General features: G+C 52.4%; 6 protein-coding genes across 6 annotated transcripts; 5 read left to right on the forward strand and 1 right to left on the reverse strand.

The window, feature by feature from the left end:
• Nucleotides 1-1,871: 1,871 nt before the first annotated feature.
• Nucleotides 1,872-3,601, forward strand: BDW47DRAFT_98143 (ribokinase). The gene is made up of 2 exons (XM_024820578.1): nucleotides 1,872-1,993; nucleotides 2,100-3,601. Exon 2 carries the CDS (start codon nucleotides 2,169-2,171, stop codon nucleotides 3,306-3,308), a length of 1,140 nt encoding a protein of 379 aa, XP_024676264.1. The 5' UTR covers nucleotides 1,872-1,993; nucleotides 2,100-2,168; the 3' UTR covers nucleotides 3,309-3,601.
• An 871-nt stretch (nucleotides 3,602-4,472) lies between these two features.
• On the forward strand, nucleotides 4,473-5,880 carry BDW47DRAFT_26292 (uncharacterized protein). Its single transcript, XM_024818599.1, has 2 exons — nucleotides 4,473-4,805; nucleotides 4,857-5,880. The coding sequence occupies exons 1-2, from the start codon at nucleotides 4,706-4,708 to the stop codon at nucleotides 5,765-5,767; spliced, it is 1,011 nt and encodes a 336-aa protein (XP_024676265.1). The 5' UTR covers nucleotides 4,473-4,705; the 3' UTR covers nucleotides 5,768-5,880.
• Nucleotides 5,881-6,306: 426 nt separating this feature from the next.
• BDW47DRAFT_122028 (transcription factor TFIIIC subunit TFC1) lies at nucleotides 6,307-8,410 on the reverse strand (the record flags this gene model as incomplete). Its single annotated transcript, XM_024815757.1, has 4 exons — nucleotides 6,307-7,588; nucleotides 7,641-7,749; nucleotides 7,796-7,873; nucleotides 7,927-8,410. The coding sequence occupies 4 exons, from the start codon at nucleotides 8,408-8,410 to the stop codon at nucleotides 6,307-6,309; spliced, it is 1,953 nt and encodes a 650-aa protein (XP_024676266.1).
• A 451-nt stretch (nucleotides 8,411-8,861) lies between these two features.
• Nucleotides 8,862-11,465, forward strand: BDW47DRAFT_131473 (HET domain-containing protein; the record flags this gene model as incomplete). Its single annotated transcript, XM_024817318.1, has 2 exons — nucleotides 8,862-10,768; nucleotides 10,820-11,465. The coding sequence occupies exons 1-2, from the start codon at nucleotides 9,087-9,089 to the stop codon at nucleotides 11,463-11,465; spliced, it is 2,328 nt and encodes a 775-aa protein (XP_024676267.1). The 5' UTR covers nucleotides 8,862-9,086.
• Nucleotides 11,466-12,620: 1,155 nt separating this feature from the next.
• BDW47DRAFT_98148 (uncharacterized protein) lies at nucleotides 12,621-13,066 on the forward strand. The gene has a single exon (XM_024820579.1). It carries the CDS (start codon nucleotides 12,892-12,894, stop codon nucleotides 13,057-13,059), a length of 168 nt encoding a protein of 55 aa, XP_024676268.1. The 5' UTR covers nucleotides 12,621-12,891; the 3' UTR covers nucleotides 13,060-13,066.
• A 1,373-nt stretch (nucleotides 13,067-14,439) lies between these two features.
• BDW47DRAFT_98159 (protein phosphatase 2A regulatory subunit RTS1) lies at nucleotides 14,440-18,192 on the forward strand. The gene is made up of 8 exons (XM_024820580.1): nucleotides 14,440-15,009; nucleotides 15,137-15,469; nucleotides 15,574-16,173; nucleotides 16,230-16,583; nucleotides 16,645-16,815; nucleotides 16,870-16,997; nucleotides 17,047-17,383; nucleotides 17,525-18,192. Exons 1-8 carry the CDS (start codon nucleotides 14,986-14,988, stop codon nucleotides 17,531-17,533), a joined length of 1,956 nt encoding a protein of 651 aa, XP_024676269.1. The 5' UTR covers nucleotides 14,440-14,985; the 3' UTR covers nucleotides 17,534-18,192.
• The last annotated feature ends 166 nt before the right edge of the window (nucleotides 18,193-18,358 follow it).

Consider the following 18,358-nt stretch of genomic DNA (forward strand, 5'->3'; position numbering starts at 1 on the left):
GCAGGAAATATGAAAGAGAAGGAGAGAAATAGAAAGCGAGTCTTTTATACAGCCAACTCCAGCGACGTCAATACCATTGACATGGTATAACATGGTGTATTTTCTATCATTCATCTACCATCGACTCGACTCTACTACGGCGGGAATGTATTCACTACCCCGGAGATAGCAAAAATTCCGTGTCCGAACTGATGGTAGGTCTAGCCGGGCTACAAGGCTCTTCTGCTGGATGGAGATCCGTCAGAAAAGGTCATTATGATACAAGTTTTGATGGCTTGGACAGAGTCTTTGTCTGGGGGTACTTCCTCTGAGGTATACTAAATCCTGACATCCTTTGAAAAGCGTCTACGTGATATGTTTGATATATAGGATTTTCAGATCTGCAGCTATCCGTCTACAGCAGTAGCCCTACGTAGGGGCTTCTTGGTTGCTGTATATCAGGATAGAAACCATACTTCCTTTCTCCTAATACTCATCCGTAGATGATAATATGTGCTAGAGATACTAGGTTGTTCGTGACTCATACTGTCCATGGACAATTGTATTCTTATGCATAGCCCACCTGCATTATTTATTGGGCATCTGCATGGTTCTTTATCGAGCGATTGGGATGATATTCTATCACGAACTCTTCTTACATCTGGATTATATCAATTGTCATTGTTACAGTCCCTCTATCACTCTTCTTCTTGTTATCAGTGTAGCTAATAGAGTGATATATATATTGATCTTGTTGACAGTAACGCCTTTGATAAAGTGTGGCCAGAACATGGGCGGGTGAATAACCCGAGAGCTCACTGAGTACTCACTCAGTAATCCCGAGTGAAAAATAGGTAGGGAGGAGCTACTGACTGCATTTTATGAGGACTTTCAACAAAATTATAAGTATTATATTCAGTATATATCTGACAATGACGTGTGGAATTACAATCAGTTAACATGTCAGCTAACTTGCAGGACATCTCCCACATTATCTGTATCTTAATATTTCTTGCATTCATGTAATCTTTAACAACATCTTTTATAGCTTCAGGATGATCAATTTTATCATCCTGAAGCTATTGTTCATCGGCCCTTCTATCTAAATACAAGCTGAATCGTTATTGGGACAATATCATGCTAAAGTTAGCAGGATCTAAGGTAGTATGATTCCACTACCCATGCCGCATGCATATGCTTTAAGTAGAAGGATAGAAATGATGGGCGAAAGTTTGGAAACCTGACAGAATCTCAAGGACAAACCAGAGAATTGCTCGTGGTGGCCATCGAGAACCCAACGGCGGACAACCTGCTCAAGCAGTATGGCACCTCAATCTCTAAGCACCTGCAGAATCGCAAGAATCCTGCACCAATCTCGTGGAGACAGATGATGAGATACTCAAGCAACCAGATCATGAGATGTTTAGGAACGCCATATCATTTATTGTGGTCTATGACTGGCTTAGGCTATTTACCACAATTACCAAAACAGGGAGATTGTCCGTTATCCTGGTACTTGACTATCACGAAGTACAAATACAGTCCAATTTCGCTTCATACCAAATAACCATGGGTTCACCATGGCACTTAGCCACATTGACTGGGCTATGAGATTAGTGAGTGGCATATAACAGATTACATAGACCAGCACTGTGTAAAAATTTTCGATAACTTTTTGACAGCAACAAATGAAAATATATAAGAAATACAGGTAAATTATCAACTGATTCAACCGATCTGACTTGTTTTCCTATCAAATAACCAGTATGCTGATAAATTAACCACCGATCTGGCTAGTATAGATCCAGACCCCAAGCCCTAACTCCCAACAGAGTACTACCTACCACTCATACCCTAACGCCACTACAAGAATAGATCCAGATTGTCTCACCTGTTGATATTTCTACAAATACTTGCACTTCAATCTCTGTCGCAGTCTTCTACAACTACACAAATCGACTGCAACCATTTGCGAGTTCAGCGACGATAACCGGGGTAATCCGCACCGAGTGACGTTAGTTCCCCCCCGCATCCCGTCTCATCATCCCACTTTTCTTCCTCTTCCCTCGCTTTTCTCCCTTTTCCCCACGCTCAACAACCCCTACTCATACCCAATTCAGGGTTCTCCATAAGAAAGAAAAAAGAATAAAAACCACAGCCTACAAACTTCAACCAACCTATAACCCACCATGGCCACCATCCGCGTCATCGGCTCCCTCAACGCCGACATGGTCTCCGTAACCCCGCGCTTCCCCGACCCCGGCGAAACAATCACCTCCACCTCCTACTTCACCAGCGCCGGCGGCAAAGGCGCCAACCAAGCCGTCGCCTGCGGCCGCGTCTCCCGCCCCCAATCCTCCACCTCCACCTCGTCCAAAATTCCCGTCAAAGTGGAAATGGTCGGCGCGGTAGGCGGCCTCGACGGCCACTTCAACAGCCTGCTCAAGCCCACTCTCGAGAAATCCGGCATCGACACGTCCCGCGTGCGCGTCATCCCAGACGCCTACACCGGCGTGGCCGTCATCGTCGTCGACAGCTCCGCCCACGGCGAAAACCGCATCCTGTTCTCCCCCGGCGCGAACTACACGGGGATGCAGCCGGTGCCGGACGTGTTGGGGTCGGCGCTCGCGGCGCCTGTTCCGGACGTGATCGTCATGCAGGGCGAGATCCCCGTCGACACGGTGGTGGGGATCTTGCGCGATCTGGCGGCTTATAAGAATGCGCGACGCGCGGAGGGGAAGCAGGGCGTGGAGGTCGGGCCTGACGTCATGTTTAACCCTGCTCCGGCGCCGCCGGGCGGGTTGCCGGAGGATGCATGGAAGGCGGTGGATCACCTGGTGATGAACGAGACGGAGGCGGAGCTGATGACGCCTGCGGAGGAGACGCTGGCTGCGGCTGTGCCGGGGGCGGCGGCGCTCGAGGGCAAGGAGAAGGTGGCGCGGTATTTCCACCAGTTGGGCGTGCGCTATGTGCTTGTTACGCTGGGCGCGCAGGGCGTGTGGTACAGTGCGGCGGATGCGGGGTTTGCTGGGGAGGCGGATGCGGCGGGTCGGTTCGTGAAGCAGTTGCCCGCGGCGCCGGTGAGTCGCGTGCTGGATACGACGGCGGCGGGAGATACGTTTGTGGGTGCGTATGCGGCGGAGGTGGCGAGGTGGCGTGAGGAGAGGCGTCTGGCCGGGTTGGGCGGACGGGAGCTCACGGCGGAGGAGAAGAGCGATCGGTATGGACGGTTTATGGAGATGGCGATGGGGGTGTCGGCGCGGGCGGCGGCGCGGTGCGTGGAGCGACAGGGGGCGATGGATAGCATTCCGTGGGAGGATGAAATTTGAGAAGGGGGAATATAAAAGGGAAGACGCGTTGTATAATAGATATAGATGGATTGAATGATGATTCAGTTATGGGATATCACGTACGGACATACATTGCAGGCACGAGAAACGAGGAAGTCATGTAGGGCCCATTCATGGGAAGCTGGACCATTCATGCAGAGACGCGAGGAATGAATCGGAAAGGAATGGACCAACGACCGAGTAACGGGAGCATTCCTCAACACCATCCTGGACGTTCAGATCTCGATCTCGATCTCGAACCTCATCCCGTGAAGAATCAAACCAGCTCATCAGACTGAATACGAAATCCAACACCAACCTTACCACCAGTGTCTTAACCCGAGACTTAGTACTCCAACGACAGTAAGTCAACTCAAACCAATCCAACCAATCCCCCAGACGATCCCAATGCCAACTCACCACCACCTCGCATGTCACCTCGCATGGGGTTTCAGTTCCACCGGTGGAACAACCACGCGCGTCGGGGGATCAGATAGATTCCTCTGAACGTGATGACACCAGCAGTCATAGGTAGGCAGGGGTACGAAGTAGAATGGCCCATTTTAGTAAGTTTGATGAAGCGCCTCATGGAAAGTCAATCCGTGCATTCCTCCACGTATTCAGCAGACGCTCCCCCGTGGAGTGGTGTGAAGAATGAGTAGAATGGTTAGAAGGCGCCGGGGAATCTGGAATATGTACTGGAAATGAACGGGTTGGGATCCTTGCAGATCTTCTAGCCGCCCGAGGGGGAGGATTGTGAAACCGTCATCATCTGGGGAGCTGGGTCGTGTGGAAGGGGAAGATGATGGTGTGGGACGCGTTGAAGGGGTTTTATTCTCACTCTTACTTTTCTGGGGCTGTATTCATGGGGAACTCTATGTATTCTATCTAAAGTCTTGTATGATGGGCGTGATGAAGAAGAGGTGGAAGAGGATTAGGGTTGGAGAGTCACGGGGAACTATCGTCAATAATTGACTGGAGTAAGGACCGATAACCAGATTATTTGGAATAATTATAATTATATTTTTACTATAATAATGATAATTATGGTAAGATTACAAAGTTATAATAGGTATGATATTATAAAAGAGTAACGCGACACGCCCTTGCGTGGAGCAGCATAATTAGACCGACACGAACTCGACGCGCTCGTTGAGCCCCTCACGCTGCCTTGCTTGGTCCGTCTTTATAAACTTGACCCTCTCTGGACTTGTCGGTTGGATATCTTGTCTTTCTCTTCATCTGTCAGAATTGTCTATAATAATTGTCTACTTGATCGTCTACTCTACTGTCTACTCAATTCAACTCAATTGTCTACATCGACACCCTTGATCGATCTCTCGATATCAACCTATCCAATCACACTGATAGATCAGCCCCACCAAAACAAACTCATCATGGCGCTCACCATGACTCCCATCATGCGTCAACCTTTTGCCAATCTGGAGACTCCACGCGTGCGATCCCTCATGCGTTCTCATCTGAACCGTCAGCCTGGTACATACCCTTCCTCCTTCTTCTACAAACACCCTTTAACGTGTATCCCAGCCAAGAGAGCCCCCCTGGGTGACCTCGCCCTCGACGCCGAGAATGTCGACCCGACGCGTAACGCCATCAAGCGCAAGCGCGGCGCCGACGACGACGACGACGATGTCAAACCCTCCCTGAAACCCAGCAAAACATCTCGCATTGCTCTTTCGACCATCCCGAAAACCACCACCACCACACCGACCCCCACGCCCATCACCACCCCAATCAAACCCACCTCCAAACCCATCCTCAAACCCGCCGGCCGCTCCCCCGTCAAATCCACCCCGCGATCTTCTTCCCACCGCCGCTCCAACGTCTCCAAACGCCCCGACCAGCGTTCCCGCGTCACCCGTCCCTTCTCCCTCGCCGCTGCCCTGGCGGGGCCCCAAAAGCCCGCGTCTAAGAAATCCACGCCCCCGTCCTGGACCTTTGATATCCACGTCGACACTGAACAGGAGGAGATGACCAATTTGATGCAGCACTCTACTACCGTGCTGGATATTGGCTCCGACGATTCTACTGCATCGGCGACTACCTCTGCGACTATCTCGTCCGAAGCCCGCGGGAAGGAGAACATCCCCCCCGCCGAGCTGGAGGTGGAGTCCGCGTCCGCCCCAGCCCGGGAACCCGCTCCCTCGCGAAAGGACGCGATGGAGGACGCGCGCTCTCCGTTAGGCGATCTTCCTGCTGCGGATTACTACGGCGAGGACTGCCATGCGTTTTCGTATGCTGTGGTTTATGATGAGGAGGATGAGAATCTCCCGCGGGAGACTGCGGAGAAGGAGAAGAAGAAGCACACGCGGAGCAAGCTGTCGAGCGTTTCGTCTGTCGAGTCGATTTTGGAAACTGCTCCAGAGGAGACCCTCAACGCTGATGATGAGAAAAAGGCGGATACCGCCGCGACTGGTCCCGCCGAGGCTGACTCTTGATATACACACATACACATGTTGCGACACGTGTAGAGTCATGCTTATATCAATATACCACGGACGGCGTTACTTTGGTTGATTTGGTTTCTTTTCGGCGCGGGAATCTAGTTGCATACCCTGATTTATTTCATTTGTTTTGATTTTTTTGAGGTTTGGTTTCTTTTGTCGTGCTTGACTAGCCTGTTTTCCTTGTTCTCCCGCCTCTTCTATCTTACCTACCAGCTTGATGAAGCTCGCTCGCTTACCCCCTTCCTATCTGTCTACTTCCCTTCTATCTGTCTACACGACATACTGTCTCCTCCCTTCTATCCACCCACTTGGACAACCTGTCTATCTCTTTGCCTGCTTCCTTATTCTTGATGATCGACGGTTACGAGCTTAGAATGCCTTATGGTTATGTGTCATGATGTATATACTACCTTACTTTTAGCTAATACTGTTTTAGTCTAAGGCTTGTCTTCTTCCTTGTAATCGTAACCTTACATGGTCGTGTTGAACAATTCTGGGGATGAATTGTCTACACTAGTAAACTAGAGTAACTACATATCGCTCATCTCGCTATCCTCCTCGTTACCCTCCCCTCCCATCGTAGTATCACCCTCCTGGAACTGCACCCGTCGTCCCCCTCCCCCAGCAACTGTCCCCTCTCCCTCTCCCCCTTCCGCTTCTTCCACCGCTTCCTCCTCAGCCTCCTCTTCCTCAACATACTCCCCCTCATCCTCATCTTCACCCTCATCCTCACCCCCTCTAACACCCCCACCCCTCTCCCCCCTCCCCCTAACCATCGCCCTCCAAGCCGCAGAAGACTTAATCGTACTCCTCACCTCAGTAGCAAGCATCAGATCCCTCGCACTCGCCACCCGCGGATCAAGCGAGAACCCCTCCGCCAACGCCTCCGGCGAAGCCGCATGATCCGGCAGTGTCAAGAGCTGCGCAAAGTCCGCATCGTCCGCCTCCCGCTCACCCAACAGCGCCAGGATCTTCGCCCGCATCACCATCTTCGCCTTCGCCAGCGTCCCGTTCCCGTACCACCCGTCGCTGAGAATGTCGCATTTCTCGCGGAGAAATCCGGCGCGGATCTGGTGAGATGGTGACTGCTGTTCTTCTGGAAATAGGATCCGGCGTAGGAGGGGGTCTTCGATGTCGCAGAACATCCACATTCGGCCGTCGCGTGGGAGGGGCGGCTTCGAGCGGAAGATGTGTGTGTCGGTTGGGAGGACCTCGCTGCCGGATTGCATGTCGTGGGCTGCTTCGTTCATCCGTGTTAGGGCGTGGCGGCGCCCGCCGCCTGTTGGGCCTGGTGTTGCTGCTGCTGCGGCGGCGGCGGTGGCGGCGGCGCTCGGGGTTGGGGTGGGTGTTGAGTGCGCGGCGCTGCCGCCGCCGTCGCGGGCGACGTCTGGTTCGCGGGGCAGGATGCGGAACATGAGGGTTTGGTATTTGCGGTATTCTGGGTCCGTGCGGGGGTCGTGGCCGAAGCGGACGATGGCGTCGCGCCAGGGGCCGGAGCGGAAGACGTAGCCGACGTAGGGGATTGCGTGGCGGAGGGCGTAGCGTTGCTCGACTTTGGGGAGGGCGTTGCGGAGCCCGCGTCGTGTCCAGGCGGGTCGTTGGGCGAAGAGGTCTGCGATTATTGTGATGGTTTCGCGCATCGTCGAGTCGAGCTTTTCCATTGGGGGGCAGCTGTCGCGGGGTTGGCTGGGGACAGGGTCGATGTCGTAGGGGACGAGGTGGGTGAGGACTTTTGCGGCGCGTTGCGTGTTGATTGTTGTGATGTTGCCGGATGTGTCCATGGTTTGGCGGACCGTGGGGTTTTGGCGGTATCTGTATGGTTTAGTTGGGTGTCTGGCTTTGGTGTCTGGAAAGAGATACGCACATGTACGGGAATTGAATGTCGCCGTGGCTGAACGACGGCGGGGGAATGAGGTCTGCGTTCCGACCAGCCCCTTTAGACATGTCCAGGTCGAAGTGTTTCATTTTCTCGACTGGTGAGGTTAGTATCCATCTCGATAGCAGGGGAACACCACTCACCATCAAACGAGAGGATCTCCTCGCGGAAACGGTTACTGAACGCGCTCCCGGCCGTCGAGTACACGAAATCAGGCATTCCTACTGTAGTCAGCGCGCCCGTCCCTCTAAATCCGGATACCTCTAAAACTCACCCCGAAAGACATGCGTCCGGTTCACCATCCCCACCGGCTCAACCTGATACCGGCCCACATTATCCTGCAGACTGCGCAGGAGCTGCTGCGCGGTACGCCTCTGCTGCGGCTCCGAGGGGTCATGCGTAAACGGCTCGTCAGATCCCCGCTTGCGCTTGCGGCCTGTTCGCTTTGGAACGGTCACTTTGAGGACGACGTTGTTGGAGACCGTGTTGGTTGACCTCAGCGGTCTGCACATGGCGTCCTCGGGCCGCAGGCGCAAGTATGCTGCCGTGTTGGTGTCGGAGGAGCGGAGGACCTGGGCTTTTAGTTGGGGTTCTACCTTCTGTTTGGGGATAGAGCTTACTCGTCGGATGCCGCCATTGCCTTGGAGGGTGTCGATTGCTTTGTCGATGTTTTGGACGATGGCTGGGTGTTCAATGCTGATGATAGATCGTTGGGGGATGTGGTAGAATGGAGCTGTTCTGGGTTGTTGGTCTGTCATGGTGAGATGCAGCAGTGTCACTTTTAATTATATGTTGATGCAATAGATTAAGGTGTAGTAGTGTTGTAGCACGAGCCAGTTATATATATCGGTTTGCGATGCTCGAATTGTTGATCACCATTGGAATGGTAGTAGTTGTAATTCCAAGAGTGTGCTCACTCTTTTCCATGCATAATTTGTCCTAATCAACTATCTCACCAGTGTCCTGAGTCGAAGCTTTCTTCAAGACATGCGATGAAGCAATACTGATCATGAACCGCACTCAAAAGCGCCTTCACGCGGAGTCTTGGCAACACGTGACATCCATCCCTTTCAGTCCACCCGCCAGTCCGTCGGATTACCGAATTCGGTATAGTGTTGCTGATCTATATGCGCGTCCGACTATCTCCAGCTAACACTTACTTCACTTAGTATATATCTTCGTGTTTGGGTTATCATGTGGGGCAAGCTGAATGAATCCTGCATATAGATCACAGCGAAGAACCCCTTCTCTACATCTAATGCGTGCTGACTGGCTGTATCGCGCAAGCTCGATGGAGGTGAGATTGCTCGGTATTTACTGATCTACAAGCTTACTATAGACTGTCTGGCCATCTTTACATCTCCTTAAATATGGACGGCTCCGCACTGGGATTATCGCTCAGGCTCTCCGAACTTTACCACTTCGCCATCGAGCATGGGGTCAACAGCGACAGTCGAGGAAACCTTGGCATTCCGTCCGAAGAATGACGGTCCTATTGATCAGCATCCCCCTAAAGAGAACCCTCCCAAGCAACTATGCGGTCGCTGCGCAAAACTAGACTTGGTGACGCTGCTGTCTCAGGAAACGAAGGACGTCTTCATTGGCTGTCTAGCGGAATACGACAACGCGAACTGCCCGTTTTGCGCGATTGTTTCCCAGTCAGTCGGCTTAACGTGGGGCCCTGATTGGAATATTAAAGAAGTCTGCTCAAGAGCGAATACAGCAGTCCGGCTATACATGCGCAGTAAAAGCCCTTTCTCTACCAAAACCAACGGCCGCACCCAACATCCACACCCTCGGCTCTTGCTTGCGATTGATTGGCAGCCCCCAAACATACAACGCAACAGGGCCCCGATCAAGGAGGTCGACCGGGTTAAGAATCGTTTCGTCATAGCAGAGATTGAGTCCCTGCCAGATCCGTCCAGTTGCTCTTCCCTGGGAGGGACACTTCTGCCTCGTCGAGGGATCGGGGAGCATATCGATGTCGACCTCATCAAACGATGGCTTGAGGAGTGCAAAAGGCATAAACATTCGACAAAGTCTTTCCATCAAAAATGTGACTTGATTCAATCAGAACACCTATTCCGACTTATCGATGTGGTAGAGAGTTGTTTAGTCTTGAAGGACGAGAGATGCGACTATGTCGCGCTGTCCTATGTATGGGGCCCGGTAAAGACTATCCTTGACAGCGAGCCTGGCACAGCACCCATCCTCCTCAGTACCAAAAACAATGTCAATGAGCTTGGTGTGCCCCAATCCCTGCCCCAAACGCAGGAAGCGTTACACCGAGGCGGCAGAATCCCCCGTACCGTCCGTGACGCCATGGAATTGACCCGTCAGATTGGCATGCGCTATCTCTGGGTTGACACGCTGTGTATTGTGCAGGATGATCCACAGGATGTAGATCGATTGATCGGCCGTATGGATGATATATATGACCATGCAGCCGTGACTGCCATCGCTGCAGCGGGCGCAGACGCAGACGCAGGGCTATGGGGCATAAGTCCCCGTTCAGGATACCCCATCCAGCCGGAGAGGATTGCTGTCCCTGAAGGGGGAAGCATCAGCCTCTCACTATGTCCGCCCTCACTCTGTGATGAAGTGCGGAGGTTGAAGTGGAATACTCGGGGCTGGACCTTCCAGGAACAGTGCCTATCGCAGCGTGTGCTATATTTCGCAACCAACGAGGTTTACTTTAATTGCTCAGATGTGCAGTGGAGGGAGGCTTACGACCATGGCGAGAGGGAGAGTCATTTCCGCAAAGTGGACGTTAGGACGGGGCCTCCTATATGGAACGGCCATATCAGGAACGACCCGGATCCCTCCCCGTACCGGTACCTTGGAGACGTGAATGCACGAAATCGTGTCCAGAGCTACCAGGCGGCGGTGCAGGACTATACGCGCAAGGAACTCACTAAGCCACACGATATATTAAATGCTTTTGAGGGCATCTTCAATCGCTTCAGAGAGTCTACAGACAGTTCATGCCCCACTATCTGCCAGTCCCAGGGGATCCCGTCCCGGATTCTCTACCAAAGCATCCTCTGGTTCCCATCCAACAATGCCACGAGACGTCCACATAGTAGCCCCGACAATCGTCTTTCTTCATGGTCGTGGTAAGTCATCCTAACAGACCCACTTGGGGTAGTACTAACCCGGGAAATCAGGGCCTGTTGGACCGGTCCTGTTGACTTCGTCTACGCCGAGAGCTACTGGATTTCCAGATACATATCTCACGCCATCAAAAAGAAAGCACCCCTCCACGCAGTCATCACAAGTTGGATTTTCGGGGAACCAAAGAAGGAGAGTTGGTGTTGGTCCTCTCCCGTATGGGAGGCTGCAAACCAGGGTAGCGTGCCCGGCCAGCGCATTAAGCCTGATGAAGTAGCCCGCGCCAAAGAGTATCTGAAGACTGTTCTCGGGATAGACGCTAATGCGCTTCTCTCGATCTCACGGGTAGTGGCTCCGCCTGTAACGAAACTGTCTTGTGGTACACTGGGCTTTGTTGGGGCCTGTCTGTTACCAAATGAGTTTTGCTTTGTGGATATGACGAAAGACCACAAGGTCCGACGGTTGGAATTGGGTAAACATGAAGGGGAGTTTAGATTTGACGAAGAGGTCGGAGTTGTTGATGAGCTTGTCCCGGTTGTTGCTGGTGACACTATCACTCGGTCCGGCACGTATTCAATTGTGCTGGGCCTTGCTACGAAATATGGGGTTTCGAGAAGAGTGGGTATTGGGTTCGTCTATTTTTCAAAAGACCCTGAAGTGGCTAGGCCTGCGTGGAGATACAAATTCTTCTGTCTGAGATAATCGGATCAGAGAGTGTTTATTGATATTTTTTCATATGTATATAGCTATATCGATTACTATATGATTCTAAATGCTAATAATTTTTCGGATGTTTCTACTATGTCATGGGGGCGATTCCAGTGTGAATTGACTTCAAAAGAAAGCATATCCCTAGCCAGGGTTTCAAATATGTAAGCACGACAGTAAGTTCAGGTCAGGCTTGGCTTGGAGTTTCCTATCTATACACATAATCCAGAGACTGTGACTGAGAGAACTTAATCCTCAATATATAGTGCATTGGAACTATGATCTTACCATCGTCCGTACAATTACATGTAGTATCTGTCGTAGACCGGATTACTTTCTAGACTAAAAGGTGCCGTGGGATCTTCCGTAGTCTCACGAGAACTGTCTCGAGAGTTTATACACCTAGTTGTCCCTTTTGACTATGAAGCATGGTGTTGAGTGTGTAAGTCAAAGCAACGGTCAAAGCATGATCCGTCACCTGATCAATTATATTGATCGTTCTATCCTCTGCTGAACACCTGCCTCCTCCTGAGCCTCCCCAATTTATCAATTGGCCCATCAACTTCATCGCCGGGCGATCTCTCGCAATAGCCAGTCCCAGTACCTTATCTAGCCATGGCCTCACCGGTTCCAACCGACGAAGAGTCTCCTCTTCCCTGCCCCGCCTGGATATTCTCCACCAATTCGGACATCCAGTGAGTCTTCCGCGCTCGCAAGACCCAGCCCTAGCAACGAATCACTTACAAGCCGTACTAGCATTGCCAAAGACCGCTGCTGGTTCACCGACGACTACACCCCATTCGTATCATACATCGAAGACGGAATGCTCCAAAACCTCACATCCATCGGTTTTGGATCAGTCGACATCCCCACCAAGACCGCACCAACGCGGCGGGGTCCCAACTCGCACGGCACCCTCCATCTAGACGATGTGCTGCACGTCCCAGCAGCATTCTGCAACATAATCGGAGAGCCCATTGTCGGAAGGTACATTATCGGAATGGAGTTCTCGAAGAACCGAGCTGGTTCTATCACCAGCCACCCTGATGGCCGCGCCGTTGCCTACTTCAAGCCCCTTACCCCCCACACCCCGCTGCCTGAGCTCCGGCTCACCGGACCCCCCATCGGGCCGGTTGTTGGGCGTTCGCCGTTTGATCCGTCTGAAAGACCCAACGTTCTCGCCCGTTGGCCGGAGAGTGAGCGGCAGAGGTTTGCGGTTTGGTATACCTCTGGGAAGCAGGCCGCTGGTCAGAAGGGTCCTAGAGTGAGGTTTTCTAGTCAGATAGCTTCTAGTGAGAAGACCTACAGCCAGAAGACCACTAGTGAGAAGGCTCCTCGTCGGCAGGCCTCTCCTCAGGAAGCTTCTCGTCAGGTTCAGGGCGCCGCAGTCGGGCCTCTTACAGAAGAGGAGACAGCGTGGATGAAGACACACTTTGGTAGCGAGTTCAGGTTTCTCATACTCTGCCACCTGAAGGTCTACAATGAAGAGGACCGCCAAGAAGGCCGTGTCATTCTGCGCGCCCTGATGGCCGAGGATGAACCTGAGATCAAGCCGCAGGACCCGAGCGAGCGTCGAGACCAAGTTTGAGATTAACGATTGTGGTAGAGGGAAGGGGTAAAACGGATAGGACGGTGTATTTGTTTCTGAGTTGATTTGTTCTACTTATCCTTAAGATATGCACAATGCCCGCCAGCATCGACTTCATGGTGTTATTCCAATGTGACCAATTGTGGCCAAGGCGTGACGTGCCTCGTGACCTTGTACTAATCAGTACCGCTGTTTCGTCCTCTTTACCCTTCTGATAGGATCAATAATAAGTTTTTTACAGGTATCAGCATATAAGTCTCTTCTTTCTTGTACGGAACATAGCAGCACTGTGGAAACAGATCTGGAACCAGTGGCAGTTGACGTCGCCAAGAGAACACTAACCATATAACGTTAGCTCAAACAAAAGGAGGCTTATTCATACGATGAGGTAAGCAGTTTCAGTCCGATACAGCACGTGACCTCATCGCGGATAGAAAACAAGGGAAAAGAGAAACAGGACGGAAAGGGAGAAAGGAGGATATCTGGCAGTATGGCCATTAAACAATGACTGGGAATGGGATGGTCTCGACTCCAGTTCAAACACGACGGTCCGGGAGGATGGGTAAAGATGAAGGGCCCCTTACAGGAAGTAGGAGGGTCCTGACTTTAATCAGAGCCAGGCGAATAAAAACCCCCATTTGAACACCTGGAATAATACCACGTACCCAGTAATCCACGATATAAGAAATCATCCTTCTCCCTTCCCATTTGTCTGGGCTGTCTATAGATCGGATATTTTTCGTTGATCCTAGTATGGACTTATTATGATTAACATAATTATCTGACCACGACCACTCAAAACCTTCGAATCCATCTCTCTAAACCACACGTCCGAGCGCCTTTCAGCCACACTCCAATACTAGTTGACGGTCTCTCTCTCTCTCTCCTTTCCCCCTCCTTTCTCAATCACCACTTCTTTTTTATCTCCACGGTATTAACCCCACCGAGTGGACAAACCAACCTCATCTTTCTATCCTGTCTTAAGTGATCTCTCCCCCCCTTTCTCCGGTGGATATAAATCTGGCTGGAACAATCCCCCGGAGGCTTGACCAGGAAAACCCCCCGCTTCGTCCAAGCCAACCCAGCCGCTAAGCGACACGGAAGACGATCGCCTACCGCCGACCTAGATTGAACCAACTAAATACTACTAAGGTATCGACGACCTGACCTACACTCCACTCCCCGACCACTCAGTGCACTCACGGTGTTTTCGATTGACTACTCGGGTACGAGGTACACCAACGCTCCGGTGCTTAGTACTACTAGCTGCGACTTGCTTGCTGCCACTCCCTGGACCGTCTTGGCTCAACTGCTCCTCGCGCCTAAACATCCTCCCTCAAAAGTTGACCTCCCTCCCTCCCTCTTTGTCTCCTGATCCTTTCCAGCTGGTTTTCATCCTGAGGTAAGTCTGAATACTTGTGATTAATCTCTGGTTCCCTTTCGTCGCGTTTGGTCGTCCGTTTGAACTCCACCCGTCCTCCCCCGTCGTCGGTGCCTGCGTGGTTGTTGTCGACAGCCCAAGTCCGCAGAGTCTCGCTCGCTCTCCCGCCCTCCTGCTGGTGTTGGTGCTGGCCTGCCACCCGCCTCTTTACCTACTGCTTTCCTCCCTCCTTGATACTGCCTTTCCCACCCATCAGTCTCTTTCTCCCCCCCCCTTTCTCCGATCGGTTCGGTGCTTATTCATCGGATAATCCCTCTTCAACCGATCCGATTTGACCGGAATCTGCGTCGGTGCTATTGTGGTGGAAATACTTATGTGGTCATGCCCCAGGCCCCGACATAAACAAATCGACCCGCCGTGGCTCTCCTGAACGACTCTCCGCACTTCCCAACCCCCCCAATTCCGCCGGCTCGCGTGTGGCTCCCGGCTGCACTGGCATCGAGATTCTCGTTTGAGTACATGTGACGGTCCTATTTGCCGTGACAATGAAGGGTTTTAGACAGAGAGTGGTGAGTTTGTCTGGGTTGTCCCATCCATTCCGCCTCCCCTCCCCACCACCCACCGGGCCAAAAGACCCCATGGGCCACATCTCCTCAATTATATGATCCCGCCTTTTCCCAACTAACACCGTTCCAGCATGAGCAGTTGTCGAGGGCAAAGGATGCGAATAAATCCTCGAAGAAGAAGGACGCCAACTCCCAGAACCAAGCCTCCATCGGAATTCACCATGCTCAGCAGTCCTCCTCTCCCAACCAAGGCACCCCAACCTCCTCCTCCACATCCGTGAACGATACCAGAGGGAAGTCGCCGGATAATGCTCCGCAGGCAGGGACCTTTCCAGCAGGTCAGTATTCCACCCCGCAGGGCGCCGGTGTGGCTGGCCAACCTGTGAATAATGGAGGTCCAGGCACTCCCACCAAGCAAGGTCAGCAAGTGGCCCCGAGCTTGGTCATTAGCCCCAGCGGTCCGGTGAGTTTTCTTTCCAACCCCCCTGATCCCCGTCTATCCGACGTCTGGAGGATGTGCGACCGGGTTGAATGTCGTGGTGCTCATTGCCGGTCGCTCCCGCACAGCATGCCCCTCCCCCCGGCGCCGCAGAGACGATGCCCGGTGATCTCGCTCCGCCCCGGAAGTCTCATGTCTTCGATCGCTTGCAAACGACCCCCAAAGATTTGTCGGAAGGGATCCGGACGCCCAAGCGCCAGCACTCGTCGCGTTTCGACATCTCTGACCAGCGTCAGCGGGAGCTGGAGAAACTCCCGGGGTTCCACGAGGTGCCCCCCAATCGTCGTCAGGACCTGTTCATGCAGAAGATCGATCAGTGCAATATCATCTTCGACTTCAATGACCCCACCGCGGATATGAAATCGAAGGAGATCAAGCGGCTGGCGCTCCATGAGCTCTTGGACTACGTCGCCAACAACCGTTCCGTCATCACGGAGCCCATGTACCCGCGCGTCGTCGAGATGTTCGCCAAGAACCTCTTCCGACCGATCCCCCCGCCCGTGACGCCCCAAGGCGAGGCGTTCGACCCGGAGGAGGACGAGCCGGTCTTGGAGGTCGCCTGGCCGCACATCCAGGTGGTCTACGAATTTTTCCTGCGGTTCATCGAGAGTCAGGACTTTAACACGAACATCGCGAAAGCGTACATCGATCATCACTTTGTTCTTCAGGTAGGCTTTCGGGTGGCGATGGACCGCCATAGGCTGTATCGTTAACCGTGTTGCAGTTATTGGAGCTCTTTGACTCGGAAGATCCCCGGGAACGGGATTTCCTCAAGACCACCTTGCATCGGATTTACGGAAAATTCTTAAACTTGCGCTCGTATATTCGTCGATCCATCAACAATGTCTTCTTCCAATTCACGTACGAGACCGAGCGCTTCAACGGGATTGCTGAGTTACTCGAGATTCTCGGGTCGATCATCAATGGCTTCGCCCTGCCGCTCAAGGAGGAGCACAAGCTCTTCTTGACGCGGGTATTGATTCCCCTGCACAAGGTCAAGAGTCTGAGCATGTATCATCCGCAGCTTGCCTACTGTATTGTTCAGTTCCTGGAGAAGGACTCTTCCCTAACAGAAGAGGTGAGGCTTCCGTCGTCGGAACACGCACTCTAATCCCCGCACATGTGCTGACTAGTACTAGGTGGTCATGGGCCTTCTCCGCTACTGGCCAAAGACGAACAGTACCAAGGAAGTGATGTTCTTGAATGAGGTCGAGGACATCTTCGAAGTGATGGATCCGGCAGAGTTTGCCAAGGTCCAAGAGCCCTTGTTCCAGCAACTGGCCAAATCGGTGGCCAGCCCGCACTTCCAGGTCCGTATCCGTCACCGTGACCCCTTGATATGAATCTTTTGCTGATTTTGTTAGGTCGCCGAACGTGGGCTCTACTTCTGGAACAACGAATATTTCTGCAACCTTGTTAGCGACAATGTCGAGACCATCCTGCCGATCATGTTCGCCCCGCTGTACGAGAACTCGAAGGGTCACTGGAATAGGTATGTTTCGATCCGCCCGGACTGGCTGTCCGCCACTAACAACCCCCAGAACCATCCACAGCATGGTGTTCAATGCGATGAAGATGTTCATGGAGATCAACCCCCGCCTGTTCGATGAATGTTCCCACGAATACAACGAGCGGCAAAACAGCGCCGAACATCGCGAGCGAGAGAGACAGAGCCGGTGGGAGAAGCTCGCCGCACAGGCCCAGGACAGGAAGAATGGCATTCCTGCGCCGGCCCCGGCTCCCAGCGCCTCTAGCGCGGAAATTTCGGTCCACTTGGATGATGTCGATGCCCTCACTCAAGACAGCCAGAAACGCCTTAATGCTCTGAAGCTGGACGAGCCGAGCTCCAGCAAGGATCGACGGGGGGTGCCAGCCACGGTTAGTTCCATTGCTCTCTAGTCATGCCCCGCCCGCGACCGTTCTCTTTTGCCTACAGTCTTGCTACCTCCTGTCCAAGGAGCGTGCCTTTCGTGTCTCGTTATTGTCTTTTGCTAAGATCGTGTTATTTCGGGTTGACAGCAAGCGTGATTCTAACGTTGGAACGTCCGTTTAATCCAGAGACCGCGCCGGGGCTCCGTTGATGGTGCTAGAAGGCGACGAAGTGGTAGCGGCAGCGAGATTCGAACCCGACGACGATCGGGCTCTGGATCTGCTGTGATGCTGTCACGAAGCAACTCGACTAAATAATGACGGGGTGGCAAAGCACTAGCCCAATGCATTCCCCACGGTGATGGAACATCGATTATACTGCGATGGAAGCGTCCTTGTTTTCGTGGATTGACTGACTATACGATCCGACCCCCGGTTTCATCCTGTGTTGCCTTCATCTCTCCTCCTTACACCTCTTCTTCTCCTTCCAGCCCCCCATCTTTTTTAAACTTCTCTTATTTCCCCCCCCCTTTATTATCATTTCTTTTCTGATGTGTTCATTTCATTTATGTGTACATGGCTTTTGATATTCTTCTCTCCGCGCGCGGCGCTGTTTTTCAGTCCGCAATTTTTTTGAGCGGACGCTTGAGTTTGGACTATTAGAACTGTGTTCGGGTCTGGAAAACGGGTGCGAATGGCGTTTCCCTTCATCGACATTGATGTCGATACTTTTTTCTCTGTCTCCATTTTCTTGTCCTTCTAATTTTTTTTCTTTTTTTTTTTTTTTTCTTCTGAGACCATGGCATACCCGTGTCTTCTTCCACCCTTCCACATAGACAATGACATGATTTAATGCCTCGGCTTTTTGGCACCTATTTTTTTTCTGGAAGGGGAGAGGGGAACCACGTGCCCTCAAGCGACCGAACCCCTGTCGATGACCCCAGGTCCGGAAATCCAGACCCCGCATAGGTCGAGTAGACGCGG

The sequence above is a fragment of the Aspergillus candidus genome, assembly GCF_002847045.1.
Source record: "Aspergillus candidus strain CBS 102.13 unplaced genomic scaffold BDW47scaffold_2, whole genome shotgun sequence".
NCBI lineage: Eukaryota > Fungi > Ascomycota > Eurotiomycetes > Eurotiales > Aspergillaceae > Aspergillus > Aspergillus candidus.

What these genes read in the sequence shown, in the direction of transcription:
- BDW47DRAFT_98159 (XM_024820580.1), top strand. Translation starts at nt 14,986, where the DNA reads ATGAAGGGTTTTAGACAGAGAGTG. An exon ending in TCATTAGCCCCAGCGGTCCG is followed by an intron (nt 15,470 to 15,573) that starts GTGAGTTTTCTT and finishes GCTCCCGCACAG; the next exon opens with CATGCCCCTCCCCCCGGCGC. An exon ending in TGGCCAGCCCGCACTTCCAG is followed by an intron (nt 16,816 to 16,869) that starts GTCCGTATCCGT and finishes TGATTTTGTTAG; the next exon opens with GTCGCCGAACGTGGGCTCTA.
- BDW47DRAFT_26292 (XM_024818599.1), top strand. Translation starts at nt 4,706, where the DNA reads ATGGCGCTCACCATGACTCCCATCATGCGTCAACCTTTTGCCAATCTG. An exon ending in TCATCTGAACCGTCAGCCTG is followed by an intron (nt 4,806 to 4,856) that starts GTACATACCCTT and finishes CGTGTATCCCAG; the next exon opens with CCAAGAGAGCCCCCCTGGGT.
- BDW47DRAFT_98148 (XM_024820579.1), top strand. Translation starts at nt 12,892, where the DNA reads ATGAAGACACACTTTGGTAGCGAGTTCAGGTTTCTCATACTCTGCCAC.
- BDW47DRAFT_98143 (XM_024820578.1), top strand. Translation starts at nt 2,169, where the DNA reads ATGGCCACCATCCGCGTCATCGGCTCCCTCAACGCCGACATGGTCTCC.